General features: G+C 39.6%; 1 protein-coding gene across 2 annotated transcripts; it reads left to right on the top strand.

Moving 5' to 3' along the window:
- The first annotated feature begins 6547 nt into the window (after nucleotides 1–6547).
- LOC116612135 (solute carrier family 28 member 3) lies at nucleotides 6548–18486 on the top strand. Of its 2 annotated transcripts, XM_048721861.1 has the most exons (11): nucleotides 6548–6857; nucleotides 7523–7721; nucleotides 8616–8787; nucleotides 9121–9262; nucleotides 10744–10938; nucleotides 11882–12043; nucleotides 12500–12756; nucleotides 13529–13697; nucleotides 16329–16508; nucleotides 16967–17147; nucleotides 18282–18486. In XM_048721861.1, the coding sequence occupies exons 1-11, from the start codon at nucleotides 6837–6839 to the stop codon at nucleotides 18377–18379; spliced, it is 1776 nt and encodes a 591-aa protein (XP_048577818.1). In that variant the 5' UTR covers nucleotides 6548–6836; the 3' UTR covers nucleotides 18380–18486. The 2 variants fall into 2 exon arrangements, with proteins under 2 accessions (XP_048577818.1, XP_048577819.1); XM_048721862.1 differs by lacking the exon at nucleotides 7523–7721 and having other exon boundaries at nucleotides 6549–6857.
- Nucleotides 18487–18744: the final 258 nt, after the last annotated feature.

The raw sequence follows: 18744 nt of genomic DNA, 5'->3' as shown, positions 1-18744 counted from the left end.
GGCGTCTATACAAGTGACCCAGAGGATAATGCGCATGCTAACCGCGACAAAACGCCGATGTCAAGATTCAAATAGATGATGACCAGAGCTCAACATCGTCTGAAGAAAAAGAAGCAATGCTAAAAAAAAAAGAGAAAGAAAAAGTTTGATAGAGCAGAATCTATCATGGAAAGGTCAAGAGGAGAACCTAAACTATGAAAGCAAACAGCATGGACGTCAGACGGAAGTAGTTCTTCTTCGCCAGTCCAACGTAAAAAGTTCGAGCCCAAGAGAGATGAATCGTTTGTAAGCCATGAAGAAGCAAGTGAAGACAACATCATTCCTCCATCACCTCCTGCTAAACAACGAAACATCTTCTACCGACAGGAACTGAGCCATCGTAAACTTGGCAGTCTACATGGATAGAAGCCACTGTCTAAATTGTGGGATGAAGCCGCTTGTACAACCATTCAACCGAAGGGAATAGAGCATCACAGGAAAGTAGGGAATGATGACGGCAATAATGAGATCAGAGCGGAGACGCCTAACCAGAAATACTACAGCAACCAGTAGCTTTTTTTTAAGAAGACTCGAATCATTTCGAAGTAGCAGATGAAGATGAGTACCAACCTCCAAATGAATACAACGACAGTGACGAAGACGATGAAATTAAAGATGACACATTGGAAGAACTTGGCGAATTGGGAGAATGTGGAAATTCGCTCACCGATTGGATCCTGAAATATTTCAAGGACTGGTATAGATGGAGGAAGAAGAGAGCTGCGAACAGCGAAACAGTACGTCTCACAGATTTCAACAATCATCATATCGATCGACCCCGTTGGGCAAAATATTTCTTCCATCCTAAACAAGAGAGATCTGCGAGATAAATGGCTGGCAAACATGGAGAAAACAAAAAAGCCAGGGACATGCAAATCCTACTTGGGCACATTAGAGAGATTTCTGCGCTTTATTAATATATAAATTTAGGCACTGCCTAAAAGCGGAGCCAGCGTACAATCTATTTAAGCCATATTATAATAATCAATCAATCAATCTTTTATTGAAAGGAAAAATCCGAAGCCAGGGGCTTATTAGGCTTAATACATATATGTATGTAGATATGTAATGTGTGAGTGAAGCCGTTCATAGAAGAGTTCGTGATGCACAGGTGTAGTGTGGGATATGCATAGGTATATTTTTTGTTGTTGTTTAACCCGGAAAAAACCTTGTTTGGGTGTATTTGGAGGTATCATCGGTTACAGAATATTGAAGAATTGAAAATGAATTATAGTTTTTTTTTACAGCAAAAAGCAAAATGGGTGTTTTTTTTATTCTCTTCAACATTTAAAACCATATCAGCACACAACACATTTCTATACATAAGCATATTGCTTTTGCCAGTGAATGTGCTCCATACTTGCCTACACTGTCCAAATTCCCTTTCTTCCTTTCACATTGCACTACTAGATTTTCTAAATTTTTATAATTTTCTTTCAGAAAAATTGTAATAAAAGTTATTTGGTAAAAATGATAAATATTGGCTAAACAGTTTTATAAACCTTCTTCACTGTGTTGTTGTGGCTACTACTCTATTTGAATTGACACTATGTCTTGGGTATAGTTTGTAAAAAGAACACTGACCCTCCTGGAGGTGGTCCATGGACCCATATTGAAGCATCAGGGTGTCAAGGGTATGTACATCTGTTATTTTTGTGCTAAAACATAAAATAGGGCTCAGTGTGGCATTACAAAAAGATGCTGTTTGTTTTAAAAAGGGAGCTATATTTTCATTTCACATAACTTCCATGAATAGTGCTAAATTATCTGTATAATGATTTTATGAAAGGTCAAATGGTAAATTCTATACACCCATTTATTATGTTGACTAATAATGAGAGTACAGTGCTGTTGATTTTTGCAAATATCATCTCAGATTCGAATAATAGCTATTTCAAAAGTAGATTTCTCACAAACCCCTGTGGAGTTAATTAGTGCAAATTGAAACTAAGAATTTTTTTTATTAGAAAAACTATTTATATCTAGAAATAATTCCAAGTAACATTAAGAATAGAAAATTAGTAATTTAATTATGAAGTCTGTTTTTAGGGGTTGATGAGCCAGAGGTTGAATGGCCTTTTTTATAGGAAAAGCTGTAGAAAAAGAATCATATACAAAAAGGGAAATGTGTAGGTAAAGCAGATCTTTTAAAAACCTGTAACTCCTTATGAACCTTTTTTTCCTAGAATTAAACCAAACTTCATTTTAAATTTCAAATGTTCTTCGAACTCACAAAATAAGTAAAACCGGTCCTCGCTCGATTTTTTTCACAAAAGAGCTGACAGAACTTAAATGTGATGTGGAATTTCCAGATGAGAAATCGTTCTTTATTTAAGCTTACAGGGAAAAAGTTATTCCTTGTAAAGCTTGAGTATTATAGTTCACTTCTTAGAAAGAATGCGACGTTTGTTTACTGACAATCAATCGCACAATTACCACATGATCTTCCTATCCTTTTTATGGGATAATGGATAAACAAACTAGCTAAATTACTATTTAGGAAAGGCTCTCATATGGCTTCAACTGTTAATCTTATTGAGTGCTAGAAATATGTCAACAAGAGTTTTTCATAGCTCCGTCGAAGTTTATAAATTAAAGTCTTACCTTCTTTTTCCAAACACATCGTTTGTCCTTCCGTCCATTGTTTGTACGTCTTTTTATTATAAGTGTTTAAATGTGTCGATTTTCTTTCTTGGTTTTAGCCACAACGAAAATAATGCAAAAACTTTACCAACAATACTCCCGGTGTCGGCCGCGAGGAAAAATTAGACGCAGGGTTCCCGTGAGTGTAAATACAAAAACACTCAAAACTAAATTATTGTAAGTTTTGCTCTACCTTTCGGGGTTTTATTAAGTATGAAGCATTCTCGGATAGTGCTAAAATATATGCTTGTATAATGATTTCAGTGAGGTGGCGTTTTTCTAAGTTATTGCAAATTGTGCTGGCTCCACGGGCAGGCGGGCAGACGGGCGACACCACAGGGTACCCGCGCGATGACCAAAAAAACTGAGTCGCATAGTACAATTTACAATGTACAATTTCTCTATACCTATGGGGCTCCGCGCTGGTTCCGCTAGGAAGAAGGTGGAAAAGAGGCTTCGAAAGTTCGCGACCAAGTTCATGAATGGCAATGCTCCTTTAAAAAGCCACTCGCCGGGAGAAGATGGGAGAAACTGATGGAAGATCTGGATAAACTTTTAACACCAGAAGACGTTCAGAAATTTGACAAGTCAAAGCTAACAAGACAGGCTGTTTTCACTCTAGGTGAGCATATGGTTGTCAAGCATGCGCCAAACTTGCCCACCATGACAGATTATTGTCTCGTAAGGGACCATATAATCACCCGATTGGGCATCAAGAATGCCTGCAGAGCTGGACCGCTCGCCAACATGACATTAGGAGAGCTACAAAAGGTAAGGCAATATAAAGATCAAATGGTAGTGACTGTTTTGAGAAACAAGACTTTGGCCTCCCTTGGACCTGCCTATTTGGTGCTCAGTCCTTACATTGCCACATGGCTGCAGGCATTTGTGAAGTTCATGCACAACAGGTTACCAGGCACAGGGATCGGCAACAATGATCACGTCTTTATCAGCTTCTCCGCAAACGATATGTCCTCTTTCAACTCAACTCGTTCTGGCACAAATCAATGGGCAAGGAGCTTGACAGAGTGAACGCAGCCTCATTCCGCAGCCTCATTCCGTCTCTATTGTACATGAAGAACACGATCACCTGAAGAAAGATTTGGCAGATCTGATGAGCCATCTTCAGAAGACAGCGGAAAAGTTCTATCTAATCCGTCAAGAATCAAAGACCGCCGCAAAAACATCTAAGGCACTGCGGAATATCTTGTACAATCGACAAGAGGTGCCTGGAAAAGACGAGACGAAATGATGTACCGGACAAGGTTGAACAACATGGTGAGAAGAATGATGCATTGACGTCGGCATTTGAGACAGCTATCAAGGATAAATGAATTGATATAGGGACGGTGAAAGATATTATTAGTGACCATCGAATCCTTGGGGAGATTAATGCAACTGAAGTATTTGACAAAGTACGCTTGTTACCGGACATTGCTGTTTTCCGTGACTATGACCCTTCTTTCCTCTAACATCAAGTTGACTGTTTACTAAATTAGACTATTGCAAAATGTTATTACTTTTCTGGCCCCATCTTATTTGTTCCTCTGTACACTTTATTACAGCTCAAGCTCAGACTCAAGCTCAGACTTGGACTCAAGCTCAGACTTGGACTCAAGCTCAGACTTGGACTCAAGCTCAGGCATTGTTGAACTTGTAAAAGGAAAACAGCAGCTTTCAACATCAATAATTATAAAAATACTGAAAACAGCACCTCAAATTTGTAAAGAGTGCTTTTAATCACTATGGGATGAGAATTTGAAGTCATGGCAATAAAAGTTGCAAAAATATCCACGGATTCAAAATATGTTTCCATAAATCTCTTTTCAAGTTAACCATTGCGATTTTAGCTCGCACTAAACTACCCAAGCAAACTGTTATCATATTATCCCTTTCAACATACCTTTCACTTGACTTGATCTCTATCACATCTAAAATAAGAGAAACGTATTAGATTCGATTCAATGGGCGCATGAATTATTCATAATTCTTAGAAACAGAGTCAAAGATTTCACTTACCATCCATTTTAACGAGAGAAGAGCCAAAGAGACGCACGTGAGGTTGCTACATCGCTGTGCCCTACCGCTGACCACTCGTTCCCAGATCCCTGTTCCCCGCTCCCTGTTCCCCGCTCCCCGTTCCTCGTTTTAGTAACATCCTTTCACGGGGGAGTATGTCCCCGGATCCCCTATACAATACTATATATACACTCTTTTTTATAGGAACGTCTACTTTTCAGTTGAGGCTGGGCCGTTCTTATTTTTGGGACATTTTTTAGAAGGCTGAATATGTTCTTAACGATGTTCTTCAATTTTAGTGTATATAAGAATATGATACCCAATGAATAATTAGGACTAAAAAATATTTTTTTCTGCTATCTGAGCCTCGGCATGTTCTTAGCATGTTCTTAAAATTGGGTGAAATCTCAGGCTGGACGTTCTTAAAAAAAAAGGTTCTTATTAAAAAAAGAGTGTACCCCTTGAATATGGGCTTGAAATCGACACTGCTTCTAGTTTGATGATGTTTAAAAGCCAGCTCTGCCGCCCCTTGCATGGGCTGTCTGCTTAGTCCCTGTGGCGGTAAACGTTGCAGGGAAGAGTAAAATTCCAACACGTCATAACTGTAACACGAACGATTTTATTCAACAACTTATCTGCGATAAAGACGGTACTAACGGTGACGACGGTAGTGACGATAGTGACGATAATGACGATAATGACGGTTGCTGCGATAAACAACAGGAAAATAGCTAAATACAAACAAGTTACACAAGCAGGCTGAATGTTCTACAAAGTACGGCGACGTTACGTATACAGATAATTTTACGAATGCTAGCAAATAAACGGAACGAGATACTTACAAATGATGTGAACTCTTTCAGACCGGTGAACTGTGCTAAAAGCGACGGTAATTTACATTGATTTATACTAAGAATGTGTGAACGCAAAATAAACAAATGGAAAATAAGCAAAGAGAAAAAGAATGCTATTGTTATTAAATGCTGCGGAATGTCGCAGTAATAGTCCCCCACCCCATCTCACACATAATTCGGCATAATCCCCCCCCCTAAGCCTAAGCATGTCCCGTTTTCTCAATATCTCCTACTCGGAGGAAGAGGAAATATCCTGTACCCCTATAGTCTTTTTCAATCCCTTTTGCGAAATAGAGTGATTTTCATTAACCCGTGAACTACACTTTAGCGTATAACACTTTATTGTGATCTTATTATATTGTTCTCTTTTGTGTTTTACTGACTATTACCCTTTGACTATTACACTTTGTTTCACGGGTTAATGAAAACCACTCTAGTACTGCGAACCTGAAATAGTGCTAAAATTGTTTTGGGGGAGGGCCCTTAATTTTTGGTCGCCTTTTTGGGGGAGGGTCACTATTTTTAGGCTTTAATCTAGGGGAGGGTCGAAATTTTTTTAACCGGAAAAAATTCAACTTAGCGGCCCCTCCCGATAAGTAATTACCTTGTTCTTAGGCTACGTTCACACGTCGAATTATCCATGAGCTGCCGTATTCATTGCAAATGCATGCAAATGGACAATATCGATTGTTTCATCTTCCTTGCATGCATTTGTATTGAATACGGGGGCTCATCTCATGGCTTAGCCTTAGAATGGAAGTTTGTATGCACGTAGGGACGCCTTGGAGCCATTTGTCTCTTGCGAGGGGGACCTAGGATTTCTCGAAAATGAATTTGTTATTTTCATTATCATTTTCACAAATTCGTAGACTTTCTTCTATCATATTAAACCCCCTCTCAGCTTTCCTCGATCTCCAATACCCCCATTCTGTCACGCAATGCGCCCTCCCTTTGTCACGCAATCTCTGGCTTTTCGTGTTAAACTTTTTTCGGAGAAACAATGCGTGTCTAGTTAATGATTTATGTCGTGTGGCACACAGTTTGAGGTTATAAAAAATTGCCTTGCGGGACGGCAGTTGTGTTTAATGCAAGATAAATTGCAGTGCCAATTACCAATATTTGTTGTGGTGTTATTGGAACGATAGAAATGTTACCATGTCAAAAGTCAACAGGGTTTTGCTACTTAATATGAGCTTTGTTTACACGAGTTACTAGCAAGGAAAACAAAAGAACATCGGCTCTTCTACCAGCACGATCTAAATAGCTACTTCTACTTCCTATATGATGGCAGAAAATAAATCGGTAAGTCGGGCGTCATGGCTGTTGGTCTGTTTATCGCATAAGGTGACATGTGTACCGGTCCCGACCTTTGTATGCGATGTTTTATTATATTTCCTTGCTACTCGTAATTATCAATACCCAAACAGCTCCGAAAGAAAAATGTGTACCAACTAAATAGACTTAGAAAATCATTAACAATTTTATAATATTAGCAATATCTCTCTAAGATATATTCGCTTTGTAAAAGATGTCATGTTAATTGCTAATAAATAGCAATCTAAATATAACCACATATACATAAACATGAGGTTTTTCGTCTCAACTTTGACAAAAAGTAAAACGTTCAGAGATTTTAAGTTTATTTTGCTTTTATATAACTGTCGTGTAAGGTTTTGATAGATACGTTTCCTGTCAGTGGATAAAACAAACACTATACTTTTTCAATTAGAATATTTGTCATTTTTTCTAAGGATTTCCACATTAAATAAAAACAACATATATACAACCCTGTACTTTTTCCCACAACGAAAGTCAGGCTATTCAAACACAGCTGCACTTTTTTTTATGACATTTTATTTTATGCACAAGGGATAGCAGGGGTATTGTTTTCTACTTTCTTGAACTACTATCTGCTATTTTACAATTTTAGTTTTGTTTAACTACAGCAATGTTTTTTTTCTGTGCAGATTGAAATTTCTCTCATGGACAGATCAGGTGATCATGTCGATGGACAAGTTGCATCATCTGATAACACTATTGAAGAATATAATGTTTCTGAAAATGACAAACAAAGAAATGGAAAATGGAGGAAGTTTTGGCGGAAGTATTCCTTTCAAGTCAAAGCAGTACTGATTGCTTCTGTGCTCCTAGCATATAGCATCATAGGTATTGGCAATGATAAGCTATGTAAAAGGGGGGTACTAAAGTAGATAAAAGTTTCAAAATAATACCAAACTACAGGGACCTGCTCTCCAAACTTTTTCATGTATTTATAGACAGGGAACCGACATTGATTTTATGCAAACAAATCTGATAATTTTTGTTTTGTGGCTTTCGGGTAGAGTTGCAACCATTCTTTCTCATTGGTGGTGCAGCAAATTTTATTAGAGTAGTTGAGGTTTGATTAGTGATGGTTCAATAACAAATAATATATTGAAAAGTCTTTCTTCCCTCTTATAAGTATAAGTCTTAACTTAAATTGTCCTGTTGTTATTTGTTGATTTGGAAGCCTAAAATTTTGTCAAAGAAATCTCATAACCATAAAAATTTACTTAAAATGAAATTGGGATGCCTGTGGGGGCAAAGGGTGCATGCCAAACAAGTCTAGAAAACCAAACTTAAAATATTTTGAAGCAGGTGTAAGAGATAATTTATCACTATTTTCAGGAACTCTGTTATGATTTTCAAGAAACTTCACGAGTTTATCAGAAACCCTCTTAATACAAATCCATATAAACACTAATTTCATCTCTTTTATCTCCTTATAGTACAGTAAAAATTTACTTTTAATGAAATGGGCTGCCTGTGATGCCACAGTAAACCCAAGCCTTCACACAATCATTTGAAAACAAAACTATTTCCTAACAGCTGACTAGCAGGCAAATCATGTACATTCCATTTCTCTGTAGCATGTTTTATGAACAACTGAGCTCAATGGTAATATAAGGCCCACAAAACCCTACTCCTCCCCCTCTCCCTATCCATGACCTCCATCTACCCTATCCCCAGTCTACCCCTACTACAAATGACTCTCATTTATTATTTTCTACCTTGTTTAAGGCATCTGTGTGACTGGTCTGGATAACGTCAAATCACTGTTTGCTATCGCCATGGTGATGTGGTTCTTTGTGGTTTACATGTTTATGCGTGACCTCTTTGGTAAACGGATTTACTCGCTTTGTTGTTCGCCGGTTGTCAAGTTTAGCAAAAAGAAGTGGAAGTGGCTCAGATGGTAAGTGTCTGTCCCCCCCCCCCTAAAATCCATCTGCACAAAGTTTTGATTCAATCTGAATCTGCATCACATAATAGAAGAAGACATTCGTTTGTTAGAAAATCATAAAATGATATCTTAAAGTCAATAATCAGCAAAATGTGACGTTAAATTTTTAATAAATCTGTGATCCATTTTTTAAAGAATGTTTTTTTCTGTAAATCAGTTATCCACACCAGATTTTAGGCCTGAAACCACCAATCCGAAAATACCCCCCCCCCCCCCTATTAGGCATACTGCCCCTGTGTGTATTATATTCCTTTCGTGTGTTACTTACATCTCTTTTGTTGACAGGATTTGCCTGATTGTAGCAATGACCTTGACAGGGCTGTGGGTGGCATATGACACAGTAAAGAAGCCACGGAAGTTGATCTCCCTGTTGGGAATGTTGATCTTTATCGCCATCAGTTATCTCAGCTCTGCCAACAGAAAAAAGGTTAGTAAATGGTGTGGGTAATATATCAGCAAATGAAAAAAAGATTAAAAGGTGTGAAATAAAGATGTGCTAAGATGTTATCTGAAGATGTAATAAGGTGCTATAGCCAAAGGTGCATTATGATGCAAGCTAAAAGTATGTTAAGGTGCTATAGCTAATGGTGTGGTAAGGTGCTATAGCTTAAGGTGTGGTACGGTGATATATCTAAAGGTACCATGAGGTGCTATAGCTCAAGGTGCAGTAAGATGCAAGCTAAAGGTATGTTAAGGAGCTATAGCTAATGGTGTGGTAAGGTGCTATAGCTTAAGGTGTGGTAAGGTGATATATCTAAAGGTAAAATAAGGTGCTATAGCCAAAGGTATAATAGGGTGCTATAGCCAAAGGTATAATAAGGTGCTATAGCCAACAGGTGCTATAGCCAAAGGTATAATAAGGTGCTATAGCCAAAGGTAAAATAAGGTGCTATAGCCAAAGGTAAAATAAGGTGCTATAGCCAAAGGTATGATAAGGTGATATAGCCAAAGGTATAATAAGGTGCTATAGCCAAAGGTATAATAAGGTGCTATAGCCAAAGGTAAAATAAGGTGCTATAGCCAAAGGTATAATAAGGTGCTATAGCCAAAGTAAAAATAAGGTGATATAGCCAAAGGTATAATAAGGTGATATAGCCAAAGGTAAAATAAGGTGCTATAGCCAAAGGTAAATTAAGGTGCTATAGCCAAAGGTATAATAAGGTGCTATAGCCAAAGGTATAATAAGGTGCTATAGCCAAAGGTAAAATAAGGTGATATAGCCAAAGGTATAATAAGGTGCTATAGCCAAAGGTATAATATGGTGCTATAGCCAAAGGTATAATAAGGTGCTATAGCCAAAGGTATAATAAGGTGCTATAGCCAAAGGTATAATAAGGTGCTATAGCCAAAGGTAAAATAAGGTGCTATAGCCAAAGGTAAAATAAGGTGCTATAGCCAAAGGTAAAATAAGGTGCTATAGCCAAAGGTAAAATAAGGTGCTATAGCCAAAGGTAAAATAAGGTGCTATAGCCAAAGGTATAATATGGTGCTATAGCCAAAGGTATCATAAGGTGCTATAGCCAAAGGTATAATAAGGTGCTAAGCCAAAGGTAAAATAAGGTGCTATAGCCAATGGTAAAATAAGGTGCTATAGCCAAAGGTATAATAAGGTGCTATAGCCAATGGTAAAATAAGGTGCTATAGCCAAAGGTAAAATAAGGTGCTATAGCCAAAGGTATAATAAGGTACTATAGCCAAAGATCAAATATTGTGCTATAGCTTAAGGTGTGGTAAGGTGCTGGCTAAAAGTGCTGTAATGCACTAGTTAAGAATGTTGAAAGGTGCTAGTCAAAAATTTGAGAAGGCACTTAGCTACAGGTGTTGTTAGGTGCTTTGTTGATAATGAAATGTAAGGCGCTAGTTAAACATGTGGTTAGGCTTTGGAGACTAATTTGTGGATCACCCTAGATTAAGTGGAGGCCGGTGTTATGGGGTCTAGCGCTACAGTTCGCTTTTGCATTGATCATCTTGAGAACAAGTCATGGATATGAGGCGTTCAAGTTTCTTGGAGACAAGGTTACTGCATTCCTTGAGTTCACCAATGTGGGATCTGCATTTGTGTTTGGCGAGGACACATATCAGAATCACATGCTTGCTTTCAAGGTAAAGTATCAATATGGTGCTCTGAAAATATATGCTATTGGTTTGCGATGAAATAACAAGTTAAGGTTGATCTTGAACATTTTTAAAGTGTGGGAGGCTATTGTTGTTGCGATTGATGATGTTAAAGATGATGGTGGTGATACAGATGTTGTTGTTGATGATGGTGGTGATAATGATGTTGTTGTTGATGATAGTGGTGATAATGATGTTGTTGTTGATGATGGTGGTGATAATGATGTTGTTGTTGATGATGGTGGTGATAATGATGTTGTTGTTGATGATGGTGATGATAATGGTGATGGTGGTGATAATGATGATGGTGATGATAATGGTGATGGTGGTGATAATGATGATGGTGATGATAATGGTGATGGTGATGATAATGGTGATGGTGGTGATAATGGTGATGGTGATGATAATGGTAATGGTGATGATAATGGTGATGGTGGTGATAATGGTGATGGTGGTGATAATAGTGATGGTGGTGATAATGGTGATGGTGATGATAATGGTGATGGTGATGATAATGGTAATGGTGGTGATAATGGTGATGGTGGTGATAATGGTGATGGTGGTGATAAAGATGATGGTGATGATAATGGTGATGGTGGTGATAATGATGTTGTTGTTGATGATGTTGTTGGTCGCGTTTGGGATTTAAATTTGACAATGGAAGGCTACTGCTTATTGTTGTTGTTACTGCTGCTGATGATAATTACGATGTTGGTGTTAGTACTGGTAATTAATGGTGGTGGTGCGGATGGTGATGTTGGTTTTGGTACTGCTGTTTAATGGTGGTGGTGATGTGGAGGGTGATGATGGTGATGTTGGTGTTGGTACTGCTGTTTAATGGTGGTGGTGATGCGGATGGTGATGTTGGTGGTGAAGGTGATGATTGTACTGATGGTGTTGGTAGTGATGATTTCATTGTGTTTTTGTCCAGGTCCTTCCAGTCATCATCTTCTTCAGCTCCGTCATCTCCGTGCTATACCACCTTGGCATCATGCCTCTCGTCATCTCTAAGATTGCCTGGCTGATGCAAATCACCATGGGAACCAGCGCTGTCGAGTCTCTTACCGCCGCAGGAAACATCTTCGTCGGGCAGGTAAGAATTAAGCTGGGTTTTGGCAAGCTTATGTAGGAATACACCCATGCCACTATGGCCGCTTTCCCGTGTTTGCACGGGATCTTGAGTGGAATAGCAACAAAGAAAACCTCCGGCAAAAAAAAAGATTACTTTGACTATTTGACATTGGGAATGTACATCGGTTTTAGTCCAATCATAAGGAGCGTAACACACCTAACGCAATCAGCTATGCTGTAATTCCTATCGTGTTTCAATAAATGCATTATTAATGCTGTGAAATTAAGCCGTACTCTAATTTTCTCACTATATTTGTGAGTGCTTTCGAAGCGTCATATTCGTGCTGAAATGCTCGTCCATTTCTTAAAAAAGACACGATTGAATTTTGTTTTGTTTATTTTGGGTCATCTTTTCTTCTACTGTGGTATATGTATTTTGATCTGTCACGTGATACGACTTTCCCTAATATATTTGCAGACAGAAGCACCCTTGATGATTCGTCCCTTTCTCGCGCACCTGACGATATCGGAGCTGCACGCCGTCATGACGTGTGGACTAGCAACTGTGGCAGGAGGAATGCTGGCCGTTTATATTTCATACGGAATCAAGGCTTCTCATCTGATGAGCGCATCGGTCATGTCCGCCCCTGCAGCTCTCGCAGTCTCTAAGCTTTTCCAACCTGAGACAGAGATCCCCGAGACGCTGGAGCAAGACAAGATACACGTGCCAGAGGAGTGAGTCACGCGATTGCTGTCACGCTTTCCTGTAACGAATACAGTTGTCACGTGTAGCTGTCACGCGATGTCAGTCACGAACCTGTCACGCGATGGTTATGTCACGTATTCTTGTCACGCAATGCAATTGTCACGTGTTGCTGTCACACGATATGTCAGTGTCACGAACCTGTCACGCGGTGGTGATGTCACTTATACTTATCATGCAGTGTCGTGCTATGCTTTTGCCACAAGTTTTTCGCGCGAACCTGTTGCCTGTCACGCAATGCTTATTTCATTCATGCTACAACATGAAACGTGATGGATATACCTGTTTAAGTATATTTGTTACGCTATGCCACTATCATGCGATACCTAACCTGTTTCGTTATATCAACTGTCACGCGATGTCACTGTTACGCATACTTGTCACGCATTACATATCCCTGTAACATCACACGTATATATCATGCAAGAGTTAAACTAAGACCTATTTGACTAAGAAGATCTCCTTACCTAATGCCTGTTGCACACTTGTGACATAACGACATGGGCGCGCGCACTCTTATCTTCGCATGTTCAATTGTGAATAGTTCGACACTTTGACATAAGCCCGACATTACGACTTGGACATAACGGCATAGAGAAAACAAATGCTTTTTTCTTTTTATTTCATTATGTCCATGTCGTTATGTCGGGCTAAACAGAGTGCGCGCGCCCATGTCGTTATGTGTGCGCCAGGCATAAGAAAATAGTGTGTATGGTTGAAGTGTTTCGTTGTGTTTTCATTCAGAGGAGAGAAGAACGTGATTGAGGCTGCAGCCAAGGGAGCGTCTACCGCCATCGCACTGATCGCTAACGTCGCAGCCATGCTTATCGCATTTTTCTCATTCCTTGCATTCTTTAATGCCGTCCTGTCCTGGCTTGGGAGTATGGTGGGATACTCGGAACTCAGTTTTGAGGTGAGCAAAACTAGTGGTGGTACTATAGCTGTATCTCCTTTATGACGGGGACAAAATGTTGCAAACGTCCACGTCCTCAACGGGCCAACTTTTCCCACTCGTTCATGTGTCCATGTATTACATACAGTCCATTTGCTCCTGCGTGTCTGTGGGTTACAGATTATTTGTTCTATACGTGTTCATGTATTACAAATCATTTGATCCTATGTGTTCATGTGTTACAGATCACCTACCGATGTGTTCATGTGTAACATGTGTCATGTGTTACATATCATTTGTCACTACATGTTCATGTGTTACAGACCATCTGCTCCTATGTGTTCATGTGTTACATACCATCTGCTCCTGTATTCATGTTTTCATGTTTTAAAGACCATCTGCTCCTATGTGTAAATGTTTTTATGGGTTACAGACCATCTGTTCCTATATTTTCATGTGTTACAGACAATCTGCTCCTACGTGTTTGTGTACTCATGTTTACATATTTTACATACCATTTGTTCCTACGTTTTCCTATGTTTATGTGTTACAGACCATCTGCTCCTATGTGTTTATGTGTTACAGACCATCTGCTCCTGTATTCATGTTTTCATGTTTTAAAGACCACCTGCTCCTATGTGTTAATGTTTTTATGGGTTACAGACCATCTGTTAATATATTTTCATGTGTTACAGACAATCTGCTCCTACGTGTTTGTGTACTCATGTTTACATATTTTACATACCATTTGTTCCTACGTTTTCCTGTGTTTATGTGTTACAGACCATCTGCTCCTATGTGTTTATGTGTTACAGGCCATCTGCTCCTATGTGTTTATGTGTTACAGACCATCTGCTCCTATGTGTTTATGTGTTACAGGCCATCTGCTCCTATGTGTTTATGTGTTACAGACCATCTGCTCCTATGTGTTTATGTGTTACAGACCATCTGCTCCTATGTGTTTATGTGTTACAGACCATCTGCTCCTATGTGTTTATGTGTTACAGACCATCTGCTCCTATGTGTTTATGTGTTACAGACCATCTGCTCCTATGTGTTTATGTGTTACAGACCATCTGCTCCTATGTGTTTATGTGTTACAGACCATCTGCTCCTATGTGTTTATGTGTTACAGACCATCTGCTCCTATGTGTTTATGTGTTACAGACCATCTGCTCCTATGTGTTTATGTGTTACAGACCATCTGCTCCTATGTGTTTATGTGTTACAGACCATCTGCTCCTATGTGTTTATGTGTTACAGACCATCTGCTCCTATGTGTTTATGTGTTACAGACCATCTGCTCCTATGTGTTCATGTGTTGCAGACCATCTGCTCCTATGTGTTAATGTGTTACAGACCATCTGCTCCTATGTGTTCATGTGTTACAGACCATCTGCTCCTATGTGTTTATGTGTTACAGACCATCTGCTCCTATGTGTTCATGTGTTACAGACCATCTGCTCCTATGTGTTTATGTGTTACAGACCATCTGCTCCTATGTGTTCATGTGTTGCAGACCATCTGCTCCTATGTGTTTATGTGTTACAGACCATCTGCTCCTATGTGTTTATGTGTTACAGACCATCTGCTCCTATGTGTTTATGTGTTACAGACCATCTGCTCCTATGTGTTCATGTGTTACAGACCATCTGCCCCTATGTGTTTATGTGTTACAGACCATCTGCTCCTATGTGTTCATGTGTTGCAGACCATCTGCTCCTATGTGTTTATGTGTTGCAGACCATCTGCTCCTATGTGTTTATGTGTTACAGACCATCTGCTCCTATGTGTTCATGTGTTGCAGACCATCTGCTCCTATGTGTTCATGTGTTGCAGACCATCTGCTCCTATGTGTTTATGTGTTACAGACCATCTGCTCCTATGTGTTTATGTGTTACAGACCATCTGCTCTTATGTGTTTATGTGTTATAGACCATCTTCTCCTATGTGTTTATGTGTTACAGACCATCTGCTTCTATGTGTTCATGTGTTACAGACCATCTGCTCATATGTGTTTATGTGTTACAGACCATCTGCTCCTATGTTTTTATGTGTTACAGACCATCTGCTCCTATGTGTTTATGTGTTACAGACCATCTGCTCCTATGTGTTCATGTGTTACAGACCATCTGCTCCTGTGTTCATGTTTTCATGTTTTAAAGACCATCTGCTCCTATGTGTTTATGTTTTCATGTGTTACATACCATCTGCTCCTATGTGTTCATGTGTTACAGACCATCTGCTCCTTTGTTCATGTTTTCATGTTTTAAATACCATTTGCTCCTATGTGTTAATGTTTTATGGGTTACAGACCATCTGCTCCTATGTGTTCATGTGTTACAGACCATCTGCTCCTGTGTGTTAATGTGTTACATACCATCTGCTTCTACGTTTTCATGTGTTCATGTGTTACAGACCATGTGCTCCTGTGTGTTAATGTGTTACATACCATCTGCTCCTACGTTTTCATGTGTTCATGTGTTACAGACTATCTGCTTTTATGTTTTCATCTGCTCCTATGTGTTAATGTTTTTATGGGTTACAGACCATCTGTTCCTATGTGTTCATGTGTTGCAGACCATCTGTTCCTATATTTTCATGTGTTACAGACAATCTGCTCCTACATTTTCATGTGTTAATGTGTTACAGACCATCTGCTCCTATGTGTTTATGCCGCTCGCGTTTGTCATGGGCGTGGAATGGGCCGACTGTGGCCCGGTCGCCAAGTTCCTTGGCATCAAGGTTTTCCTCAACGAGCTTATCAGCTACATAAACATGTCTCCTTTTATCAAGGACCGGGATCTAAAAGACGGGAATCCCCGGATATCGGTACGTACTAAAATCTGAATGTGGTTATTTATTTAAACCCCGGTTATAGATACCAATTCACCGGATACTAAGGAATGTCCCAAAACCCCGAATATGGGTAGGTCACGTTGACTACCGGGTATGTACTGAAATCCCGGATATGAATATGTACCGAAATTATGGGTATTTACCAAAATCCCGGATATGGGTATCTACCAAAACCCCGAGTGTCGATAAGTACTAAACTATACCGGATACGGATACCGATACCGGATATATATAGCTCGGATATAGGTATGTACAAAATCCCCGGACAGGGTATGTGTGAAAACCCCGTGTACGGATATTTTAGATTAGAAACTTTAGACATCGGCCCAAACAATGTGATTGGTCAGTTTTTGGGAGCAGCACTATGATTACCAATTTGATTGGTCAATATAATGAGAGTTGCTCTTTGATTGGTTGTTTTTCTCGCGCAGGTGCAGTCCGAGATCATCGCTACATACGCGTTGTGCGGGTTTAGCAACTTCCTAGGGCTCGGAGTGCTGCTTGGGGGCCTGGGGCCGATGGCACCAAATAGGAGGGGGGACATGGCCAAGCTAGCGATAAGGAGCCTCGTGGCTGCCAACATCGCGTGCTTTATGACCGCATCTATCGCAGGTAAGGGGGTTATGACCGCATCTATGGCAGGTAATAGGGAAGGGTTATGACCGCATCTATGGCAGGTAATAGGGAAGGGTTATGACCGCATCTATGCCAGGTAAGAGGGAAGGGTTATGTCCGCATCTATAATAGGTAGCGGGGGCTATGAATCGGGATGCTTGTGAAAAGATTTCAATCATTCTTGTTTTGGAAACTCTCGTTTTTCTAGCTCGCTTGCTCGGTTCCTTATTAGGACATTACATATTCATATTTGGAACTCCGCTTCAATCCTTTTTTTTCTATATTTTTCACCATAGAACTTTGTACCTCGATAATTTACACTTATACTCACAGGAATTGTTTGTATTTATGACAACGACCTTATTCATCGTTTTGTTTCCTCCACGCGAGGAATTGTTGTGAGACATCTTGAATTCGTTGTGTTTAGCCAAACGATCCCACAATCCTTTTCAAGAGGCTCTTAAAGGCCTCTCGCTGGTAATTGTTTTCAAAAATTCGTTCAAATTGAAACCCTTTTAATAGCCCCTTCAAAGCGTGCAATCGATCTGATTTGATGCGAACATAATCACCAATGCTTCTAGTTTACAAATTCATAAATAAATATGAGATATTATTAATCAGCAGGCGCCATGCACGTGCAAATGAAATTGCAGTTTAGGGGGTTTGGTACAAAATGCAAAAAAATTTAGGTTGCAAACCACATTTTTGCGTATATACGGTAGGTAAGTCCAACTTGATGTCTTATATGACAAAGTGGATCACCGAATCGACTCCTTAGAAATATCGAATAGTTGAGAAATTGGTACTGGTATTTTTTCTATATACCCAAGAAATCGTCATCGACCCGTAGGATACAGAGCTGTAGCAGGACATCGAAATATTACGGGGAGTAGGGGTTGGGGGGGGGGGGGGGACAATACGGGGACATAAACAAATATATTGGGGACCCAGCCACGCCCACTGGTCATTTCCTTGTATTTTTTTTTTAGAATATTTGGAGGCCGTACCCTCAGTGACCCACCCCTTACTACGGCCCTGAGATACCAAATGGTCGGTCTATTACTCTTAGATGGTTCTTATTCATATTGATGTGGTGGATATCATTTTAATTTAAATCTTTTTCGTTTCCAGGTTTCCTGTATGATACATCTCGAGATTACGTAGCTTTGTTGCCTAGCAACTCGACGATAACAAATACCACTCTCTTCAACGCAACGATGTCTCCATAACTCACGACCCAGTCTCACGCGGTCAAAAACGATCTTCAAGATACTGTACCTTATACGATATATATTATATCAAAGCGTAAATAAAAATAAAGGAACACAATAACCGACAAGTGTTACTTGTTTGTAATTAATATATATTGCCTGTCCTTGCCTATTGTCATCCTCATGGTTGAGGGTCGGCGATTCTGGAGTAACAAAGATTACGCATATACATTTATACTTACAGAAAGTCGATCAACCATCCATTGTTATTGTTTACAATCGAAAATACAGCGGTTCATTTGCTAGCCTGCCTAGCGGCTCAATGGGAGAGGCCCGCGCGCTCGCTTTTTCTCGCTCTCCCCCCGTCCCTCTCCATTGAGTTG

The sequence above is a fragment of the Nematostella vectensis genome, chromosome 14, assembly GCF_932526225.1.
Source record: "Nematostella vectensis chromosome 14, jaNemVect1.1, whole genome shotgun sequence".
Lineage (NCBI taxonomy): Eukaryota > Metazoa > Cnidaria > Anthozoa > Actiniaria > Edwardsiidae > Nematostella > Nematostella vectensis.
This window is presented reverse-complemented; position numbering and strand designations above follow the sequence as displayed.

Bases quoted from the DNA above. Each gene is read 5' to 3' on its own strand.
- LOC116612135 (XM_048721861.1), top strand. From the start codon at position 6,837: ATGATGGCAGAAAATAAATCG. The intron at 13,698-16,328 runs GTGAGCAAAACT...AATGTGTTACAG, and splicing joins ACTCGGAACTCAGTTTTGAG to ACCATCTGCTCCTATGTGTT. The intron at 17,148-18,281 runs GTAAGGGGGTTA...TTTCGTTTCCAG, and splicing joins TATGACCGCATCTATCGCAG to GTTTCCTGTATGATACATCT.